General features: G+C 36.6%; 1 protein-coding gene across 3 annotated transcripts; it reads right to left on the bottom strand.

The window, feature by feature from the left end:
* Positions 1–1,774: 1,774 nt before the first annotated feature.
* LOC123214175 (KH domain-containing protein HEN4) lies at positions 1,775–9,559 on the bottom strand. 3 transcript variants are annotated; one of them, XM_044633931.1, is made up of 7 exons: positions 8,690–9,559; positions 6,967–7,626; positions 6,580–6,852; positions 4,432–4,725; positions 4,229–4,311; positions 2,862–2,973; positions 1,775–2,154 (listed from the first exon to the last, which is right to left on the bottom strand). In XM_044633931.1, the coding sequence occupies exons 1-7, from the start codon at positions 9,326–9,328 to the stop codon at positions 2,131–2,133; spliced, it is 2,085 nt and encodes a 694-aa protein (XP_044489866.1). In that variant the 5' UTR covers positions 9,329–9,559; the 3' UTR covers positions 1,775–2,130. The 3 variants fall into 3 exon arrangements, with proteins under 3 accessions (XP_044489866.1, XP_044489865.1, XP_044489867.1); XM_044633930.1 differs by having other exon boundaries at positions 1,775–2,194; positions 8,690–9,556; XM_044633932.1 differs by lacking the exons at positions 1,775–2,154; positions 2,862–2,973 and adding an exon at positions 2,978–3,090.
* Between the last annotated feature and the right edge of the window lie 254 nt (positions 9,560–9,813).

Raw genomic sequence — 9,813 nt, 5'->3', positions numbered from 1 at the left:
CTAATTGATCAATAATATGCTTTTATAACCTTTATAGGCTTACTGAACATCATATCATATCATAAGAATCATGAATCCATTGCTGCAGCTCATATACACAGAGAATCAATACCAAACATCCAAGAAAAACACCATGCTTGTCCTCTAGCATTCAAGCAAGGTCTTTGCATGGCTAAAGGATTTCCAACGACCAACAACTCTTCTCTAGTGTCCAAAAGCTCTCAACTTTCCTCTCTCTCTCTCTCTCTCTTTATTCCTGGCTAAAACAAATTGAAGGTTGCAAAAAAAAAAACATGGGCATGTGTGGCATCACTTAAAAAAGACAATTTCTGATTTTGCAATGAAACAAATCTTATTCGCAAATTCAAATTTTATTGACAATGCACAACTGTGTACCTCAAAATGCACAGGGCGTGCATACATATGAACTTAGCCATTTTCATATGCTCAACATGAAAAGACTTCTTTGACCTTTCAAAGCATGCATGGGGATCACCCTTACGGTGTACAACCATCCCTCTTGAAAGCTCATCACTAATCACAATTAAATATAAAGAGAGAAAGATTGAAATGCCCTTAGATTTATTTGTGGGTGTTACATGCCCAATCATTTAAAAAAAAAATTGTGCCCAGTATATTTTATTATTTATAATTAGTTAATATAAAATATAAAAATTACCATTTAACTTTTATTTATATCATTACTTACACTTTATATTGATTAATACTGAGAGGTTTTTCTCAGTAAGTTGGCCCTAAATATTGAGAGATTTTTCTCTTAATTTAACATAAGATATTGATCTGGTAAATTTAGATTTATCTAACCATTAAAAATTACAACATCAACGACTCAGATGAAATTCAGAGCTTAGGCAAGGTTCAGCCTGCTCTTACAAGGTTCCCTCTCTCTACTCTACATCTCCCTGTGGCCTTTTTTTTTTTCAAACACATATATTTCTAATCATACATTTGGCCTGGTTGACTGGATCTACCATACTTGGTGCATATCACATGATGGATCTTTCATTGTTAACTTCTTTTTGTTATATTGTTGGTGTACCTTCTGTTAATGGGTATGCCTTGAATTTCTAGATTCTCATTTTAAATGTGAAATACATCAACTTTCAGCAGCTGGCTCACCATATGGACTGCTTGGCCTGACTGTGACAACAAACAGTTTGGAATGGAAATAAAACTGGAAAATTTTCAAGGGAACTAAATGATTCAGTTGTTTAATCTTGATTGAAATTACTTTACTGGTTGATAAGATCAGAAGCACTGGATTTATTTGAGATGTCTATTAATATTACATTGCAGGGAAATGGATTTATTTTCTTTCTCTTCACATTTTGACCCCGCTTAGAGAAAAATATTTTCAGAATAATTTTTTAAAATAGAATAATACCTGGCATCAGAGAAAGCATGCTATTCCAGTAGCACACAGTTATTCTGGATTGTGATAAGATCTCAACAGAGCTGAAGGTAAGCAGTAAGTGTAGGTGAAAACAGAGTGAATTAAAGATATAAATAATTCAGAATTCATTATACAACAGGTTGAATCAAAATCTATAATTTTTTGTACACTAATAATGCTCAGGCAAATCATATGAAAATTCAGAATATTCTGGTACACCAAATAATGAAAGCACATATATTGAGTTTCCTCTTCGTGTTTCCGATAAATTTAAACAAAAAAATTAACATTTCTGTAAACAGTCATAGGAATATTAAAAAGGTTTTCCTCTATTATCCTGTTGCTATTCCAACTCTAATCTCGAAATGAAAATGCAGAATATCGTATTACTGATGAATATTCAACAATAAAAGTTCCCTACAAAAAATACTAATAATATAATTTGTGATTTGAATTCCTTTCCAGGGTTGGCATGAATATAATAATGTACACACTTTGACAAAGATCAAGTACTACACAAGCAACAAGCTAGACTTATCTTCACCTGTGAAAATGAAAGTTGAAGTGAGCTACAACACAGGCAAGAGAATGGACTTCTCTTTACCTGTGAAAACTATTTAGTTAAGGTAAAAAATGATGTCGTCATGATGGTCCAGTGAGGATGAATGCTTGGAGGAGGCTCTGAGCTGCCTGGGTTTCATCCGGTGTCCCAGATATCACAATAATCCTATCAGTTGAACCTGAACGAGGTTCGTGCACAATTACCTTAGCACCAGAAATCTGATCAAAGTAGATTAAGTTGGAGTTTGTTGAGTACACATACAAGATATAAAATTTTTAATACACTAAACACAGAATAGCTTCAAATTGAACAAGGAATCATAGTTTTAATGTGTTGAATTTAAGGATGTTAGAATTAAACTCTTTAACACACCCTATGTATATAACACCAAATTCAATCAATAAGCAGCTTGTCACATAAATCTAAAACCTGGTCCATCTAACTTTGTAATCTTATACAACTTAAGGACATTTCTATAGTACAAGTAGGGATGACTTTCTTTCAAAGTCTCTCTCTCTCATGCACAAACTAACAAAACTGGGGACTGTATTTCCGTCCAATATTTTGTTTCAGATTTCTGGTATTGAACTTCTTTAATTATTCCATTGTTTGACGTTTGGAGAAAATCTCTCTCCCTCTCTCCCACGTACACAACTTGAGAATAAATTCCTTCAACTAGTTTATCCTTTCATTTTGGTGAATTATTCTCTCCCTTTACCTCTCACACTCAGGGAAATCTCCCTCCCTCCCATATACAAAGTACAAATTAATCAGCATTCATCTAGTCAACTAAAATAAGAAATATTTTTACTAGTTCATGTTCTGCTCAAAATACAGCCAATGACACAATAACAGTACCAGGTTAATTCATCAAATGAGGGATACCTGTTTCAGACGAGCTAGATTGCTACCGTTCTCTCCATAAACAGAGCTAATAACATTCTCAGGAACTATAATCTCCACAGTTGTATTTGTCACAATAGCAGTTCTGTTTCCACTGGAGAAAACAGTCAAAAGAATCAGAAGCTCATAAAAGCAGGCCATACTGGCCATTTTGAACAATGTCTATCTTTATCTTTGTCCTCTGCAATGTTTCATCCATCATGCAGATCATCTAGTTTATTGCAATGTCAAGAAACATTTCAGATACAAGTAATTAGCAATATCCCAGCACATGCAAATGAGAATAACCACTTTTCAGGCAAAAGACTGATTCATGATTGTCTCATGATGTCAGTCAATTGAATAAAGCACTGAAGCATTTACATCGACTAGTAACCTGTTGATACATAAAGCCCTAGAACTAGAACTATACATGGAAAATCATTTTTGGCAACAAGAAAAAGTATATTCTGCATTGAGAACCAAAGAAGCAACATGCTGAAGTTGAAATCTACAAATTGGAGAGATGACTCCAAGGTGGACATCAATTAAAGAGAACAATATTCTTATTCTCCCCTATGTTTTTTTTAATAACCTTTAAGAAAGCATGAGCAGACTCATTGTTAAATCTAACTCATGCAAAGTACCAAGCTAGGAGATGTCATATGACCTAACCAGACAAGCAAGATGATACGAAGTGCTTGTATTAGAAACCCCAACAAATTCCAATTCCAGAACCAATACAATTAGAGCAAATGACAACGAACTGTGGGAAATAGCTGAAATTTATATTGCTTGTTAACTGATTTTGTGAGGATCAACCATTTGCAAAACAAAGATAACAAAAACACTCTCTAATCCATCTATTCAATAGGTCGATTTCTCTCCCATTGTTTAGCTTTCGAGAGGCTAAGCTTTTCTCCTTAGTTGGTCGAAACTGCCCACCAATTTCAATATTGATCTCTGCCTCTCTCCCCTCACCTCTTCCTCTTTATCATTTTTTTCCTCTCTCTATTAAGCCACGTGGCCCTCTTTGTAAGTGGTCCTCCCACTTCTACGCCCCATCCCATTTACTTTTTCATGCCCCAATTGTCCTCCAACTATTTGTCTCCTAAGGCCAGATACATGGTCCTAACAGCTTGCTAGTGAGATGATATAATGGGCTTGCTAGCAACTCCACAGGGAATGGAATTCATGTAAATATGATGATCAAGTGATCATACGCTTGGCAGAATATATTCCTTATAGTCCAAAATTAAAAAGCAATTTTTTGAAGCCATTCATGATTTTAGTAAAACAAACCATGCAAGATACAAGCGATTCTTAGCAGAGCACAACTTAAATTTGCATACACTGTTCTTCATACAAACCTGCCAAGTTCCAAGCCACCTTTAAGATGAGCTCGACCTCTGCTAAGATCTGTTATAGCCCATGGATAGGCCCCAGTTACTGCCTGTAATCAAACCCAACCATAAGCAGAAAAATATATGAATAAAGTCCAAAGAATATGCTTATAGATATATTATTATTGGTGGGTGCAGGGGTTGTTGGGGAGGAGAGAGAGAGATTCTACCTGTGATGCCCATAACCTTGGCGAAGAAGGACGATCTAGACTATGGGAAAATCCAATATGATCCATACTCTGTGTTAAAATTGGATGTCGATTACCACTATGAGAAACACCAACTGATGATGGTAACCCAACAGCAGCAGCTTCCCTCAATCTTCCATAGGGACTAGTGTCAGCTAATACAGAGGAAGTGTTCCGTGTTCCAGCATTGTTCAGTGAGCTGGAAAAAAGATTATCTCGCAGTCTACCAGTAACATTATACACTGCATCTATCACCTTTAGAAACTCTCCTGAAATCTGTAAATTAAAAATATATATATAGAAAATTAATAAACTTGCCTCCAATCATAAGAAAAAAACCTTGAATGCCATGAAGTTCTCAGATCCCATGCTCATTCATAAATTGTTTCTATGCTTAAACATTTTTTGTTATTATTGCTGCTAGGAAGCAAAGACAAATTAGTATAAAATCAAAAGAACAGGTTGACCTAAAGACCCTGAAATAGCTATACAGAAACATTTTAGTTCAAACTAACAGCAGATAAAGATCCAAATTCAAAGATAAAAAATAAAAAAAGCTTCCAAGAATGCACATTAGAGAACATTAAAAAGAAGGGCACAGCAGTATTACCCACATCTCAAACAAGAATTGAGAAGAGATGGCTGAATGCATAGATATTGAATCACAGACTACATAAAATATCTCAGGATAGAATTAAGAAGTATGACAGGTCCAAGCTGGGTTCAAGTCAAGCAGTTGTCTTAATAGGAGCAATTTACATGCTTTCAAGTACATGAGTTTTGTCAAAACTCATCTCTTTAGAGCTTAAAAAAACCTCTCTAACAAGAGTACTGACAGAGCAATAAGTAAACATCAACAAACAATTAACACACAATATGAGAAAAGGATACCCAATTAAGTCTCTCTATATTCTCCACCGCATGATTTTCTGTAGTCCTCAATAGTTCACCTATCCAGTCCTAAGGCTTTCACAAACACAGAATGATAAATGGAGAAATTGATGGCATTTGGGGAGTTCACTAACCTAGTTTCTTCCGTGTTGCATGGTATTTGATCATGGAAGCAATCTGTAAGCCCCAATTTCTCCAAGTATAAAGGTTCATCGAAGTTAAATGCCCCAATACGAACTCCAAAACTCAATTTATTTCAACAAACTTACATCAAGATGCACTTTATTTTATTATATGAAGGTTTCCACTAATGTGTCCATTGAATTTATGTCACACTAGGTTTGTTTCCACAGTCCATCAGTTTATTTTTTCATGAATTTGAAAAAGTAGGCATGCTTAATGATTATGTTCAATTCCCTGAAATCAAAGGTAATCCTTTTTTCTCACAACGCCAAAACTCCCTCTACAGATTTGAGTACAGTTTCTTCCAACACTCACTTTGGAGGCAGCTTGGGCCCAGTTCACTCATATCAACGTGATTTATATCAAATGTAAATTAGCACTACAAAAAAGAATGAAGCCCAAATTTTACTTCCAACCTACAATATATTTGAATTCTTTAAACCTTTCACATAGGACATACAATAACAGTTCACAATAGAAAAGCATTTACACACACATCAACCCCCCCCCCAAAAAAAAAAAAGGTATGCAATAAAAAAAATTTGATTTCTTTCTTTAGACAGAAAATTGAATTGATATATTAAAAGAAAGGAAACATAAGTTACAAGACAGAAAAAGGGGCTAGGTTTAAACAGATGAAACAAAACCAAATTAAGACACCATAGTTTGTGAGATGGCTATTAAGCCACTAGCATAGGGGAAAATCTAATATCTCACAGTGACAATCTAGATCAAAGTAGGATTGTCAACGAATAACATATTACCCAAACCCAAAACATTAGCACAATAATTGGCAAAATTATACATCGCTATTTTTCTTAGTTTAGTTACAATTACAGCAATTTTGACAACTGAAAAAACGAAAAAGGTGGACATGTTCCAATAAGTTGTCCAGACTTCTATTTTGAGAACTGAAGGAGGGAAGTTACCATTTTGACAATCCAAAAAATGAAAAAGATGGCACCACCCAAATGCAAAAGTAAAAGAAAAAGTAACCATCTAGAGTTCCAGCACTGTACTCAGCAAAAGGAAAAAAACATAGGAAACCATCCGCACCTGCACCACTTTATCATTCTCTGAGGTACACTTTGGGACCTGGTCACCTATTATACGTATGCCAGTACCAGTTGCCTTCCGCATTTCTGAGATTATAGTGCCTCCTTTTCCTAACAAACAACCAACCTGATTTGATGCAACTACAAGCCTAGCAATAACAGAAAACCCCTTATTTGAGCTCAAATCTGGTCCCTTTTCAAATCCAGCCCCTATTAATCTTGAGAAAACAAGGACAACAGCTTTTTGTGCTGAAGAATATCGTGATTCCGGGTTCTACAAGAGATGAAACCAAAGTATTAAAAAAGAAAAAAAAGACATAAATTCACTCACATTATAAGTTGCGTCAGTGTAAAAAAAAATTTAAAGAAACATCACAGCAAAACAAACCTCCAATGCAGTAACAGTGATTAACCTTTCGTCACAGTCAGCTACGGTAGATCCAACAGTTATGGATGCCCCTGCCTCATTCTGAAGAGCCTTGACAATGTTGCCTCCCTTTCCAATAACACCCCCAACCTTGTCATTGGAACAAAGGATTCTAAAACTTACTTCCTGCTGTTGCATTTTTGTGTCCAGGGTGGAGATCCTGTCAGCCTCTAATGACACAGGATGAATTCCAGGAGCATAACTGATGGAGCTACTTGGTATGGTACTTGACAGTGAATTTCGCTGAGATAGAAGATCTATACGAAGATCAGGTAATGTATCCTGGGGAACTGCCTCAAAAGGTCTACGCAAAGTCTCTAAGGGAACTGCCTCAAAAGATCTACGTGAAGTCTCTGAGGCAAATGCCTCCAGAGGTCTACGTACATTCTCTTGTGGAACTGCCTCAAGAGGTCTGCGTATAATATCATGGGGGATTGCCTCAATAGGTCTGCGCATAGTCTCTTGGGGTACCACCTCAAGAGGTCTGTGTAAACTTTCTAGTGGAGCTGCCTCATGAGATTTGCTTCCAATCATCCTTGTCTTGTCAACTGGAGGACAGTCCTGAAGACGGCGAGAGACAGCAATGAGTGCTTTCTTTACTGCCAGAACATCTCCATCTATCTGCACAACGCACTGATTCATTTTCAGAAGAAAACAAGAAATAACTTATCAACTACAATGCAATTTATTGAAGCTCATACTCCAAAATATAATCCAACTAAAGCTAATTATAAGAATGTATAACCAACAATCTGAATTTGAGGATATGTAAACCCATTTTACCTAGTTAGACATGTATCATCCTCTCTCAAAAGTAAACACTAAATAGCTACATCTCTAAATTCCCTCCCCATGGGAGGCCATAATACTCAATTTGACATATGCTAGTAACACATCCAAATGACAAGTAGATATGAAATTTTCCCACCTTAGCCCAACAGCTCCCAACTGCACTCTTGCATGTGTTGTTTTCAACAAAATCACCTTATGAAGTTCCTAGAAAAATATTAGGTGGTACAATCAATATCCATTTCTCCACACAAAAAAGAATAATACATCTTTCTTCATCTAAGAATCCAAATGAGTACACTCAATGACAAACAAATGGAAAACAGGGAAGGGAGTTTTAACACCAACTTTTCAATTCTGTAAGTATTACTAGAAACTTGAAAATGGGGAAAGCCTCTTACTGTCCCCATTCTCTAGTAATGAGCGGATTCTTTCTTCTCCAATATTAAGGAGAAATTCCATTGTAATAGACCGCTTACTAAATCTAACTTTAACATGAAAGCTTTCTTAAAAGTCAAGAAGAGGAGTTTCCAATAGAATAATCCGGAAAACTAATTTTCAGCTTTCACATGGTTTGAAGTCTGATGAATGTTCACTTAAGAGTATTTTGCCAAATAAGCCATCCTAATCCAATGTCATAACTTTAGCTACAAATTGAACAGAAATTCAGCATACCCAGAACAATGCTAGTCTTTAAAGCAAAAACTCCCATCAGTCACAAAGCCTCTATACATCCTCTACAAAAATGAAAAAACTAGTACAAGCCAACCTCAACCTTGAAAGAATCTAAACAACTAACATTCCAGGCAACAATATTCAGAATTTGTACAAAGACAACATCTATGCTTAATGCAACTCTTTCATCCGCTAAATCGAATAAACACAATTAAATTACCTCCACAATCTCATCATTAGGACCAGCACAAGCAGACAAATTCTCAGTCAAAACCCTAATTTTACACCCAGTCTCTCTCCTTATCTTCTCCACTACTTTCCCTCCTTTCCCAATTATCGAACCCACCTGGTGCGTCTCCGCCAATAAGCGACAGGAAACCACCCCAATTTCAATTCCATCAGTCTCCGCCGCCACCTCCAATATCCTCTCAAAAACCCTAATTAAGCCCTCCTGCGCCTTCGACACTTCAAAACAACTCCCATCTTTCTCCCCCCTATCATCACCGTTACCCTCATTCCCATTTCTATCCACAAAGCTGCCACTATTCCTACTACCGCTCACACTCATCCTCGTATCGACATTCGTCGGACCAATCACCGTGACGACCCTATCAGGGGAGTCGGATGGAGCCTCCTCGATCCGGATCTTGACTCCGGTCGAGTTCTGCAGCTGTTTGATGACGTTGCCAGACTTCCCAATGACGCCGCCGATGCGCGATGCGTGGCAGAGGAGACGGAAGGCTACGTGTCCTTGTGGAACGGTGAGCGGAGGGGGCGGGGGCTTGGAGCGCTTGTTGGAGGATCCGTTTGCTGTGCTGTACGGGTTCGGGTCGGACATTATCGTACGCTTCATCAGCATCAAGCTTCTTCAATTTTTTTAGTTTTACAATTTTTTTTTTTTCCTTTCTATGCACTTGGTCTTGGCTTTGGTTCGTTTTGTGTACTCAAAAGAGAAGGGCTGGACTGACTCAGGAGTTTCAGTCTTTGCAGGGGGTTCGCTGTGCTAAACTGTACCTGATGCGTAGTACGCTTAGTGTGTGATACGCTGTGGCGCGGTGTTGGTGGGTCTGGGGAGTCCTCGGCGTGTTGTTTGTACAGAATTGAACTGTTCTGAAATCAGATTTACGCCGTTAAATTCTGAGAAATTTCATTTGAATGATTGGTTCCTAACGGCTGATTGTTACCATGTTTGAAATTGTTTTCTCGAAATTTTATATATAAATAATAATATATTATTAAATAATTAGATAATTTTAAATTAAAAATAAAATAATATCTACTCATTTATCTACATAATGATATATCAATATTTATATATAAAATTATATTTATTATTCATATATA

Source organism: Mangifera indica, chromosome 4 (assembly GCF_011075055.1).
Source record: "Mangifera indica cultivar Alphonso chromosome 4, CATAS_Mindica_2.1, whole genome shotgun sequence".
Lineage (NCBI taxonomy): Eukaryota > Viridiplantae > Streptophyta > Magnoliopsida > Sapindales > Anacardiaceae > Mangifera > Mangifera indica.
The sequence above is the reverse complement of the archived record's forward strand: the minus strand, read 5'-3'. Positions and strand labels throughout refer to the sequence as shown.

Bases quoted from the DNA above. Each gene is read 5' to 3' on its own strand.
- LOC123214175 (XM_044633930.1), bottom strand. From the start codon at position 9,328: ATGCTGATGAAGCGTACGATAATGTCCGACCCGAACCCGTACAGCACA. The intron at 7,627-8,689 runs GTAATTTAATTG...TGCGTTGTGCAG, and splicing joins CTAATGATGAGATTGTGGAG to ATAGATGGAGATGTTCTGGC. The intron at 2,974-4,228 runs GTTTGTATGAAG...TGTTTTCTCCAG, and splicing joins GGTGGCTTGGAACTTGGCAG to TGGAAACAGAACTGCTATTG.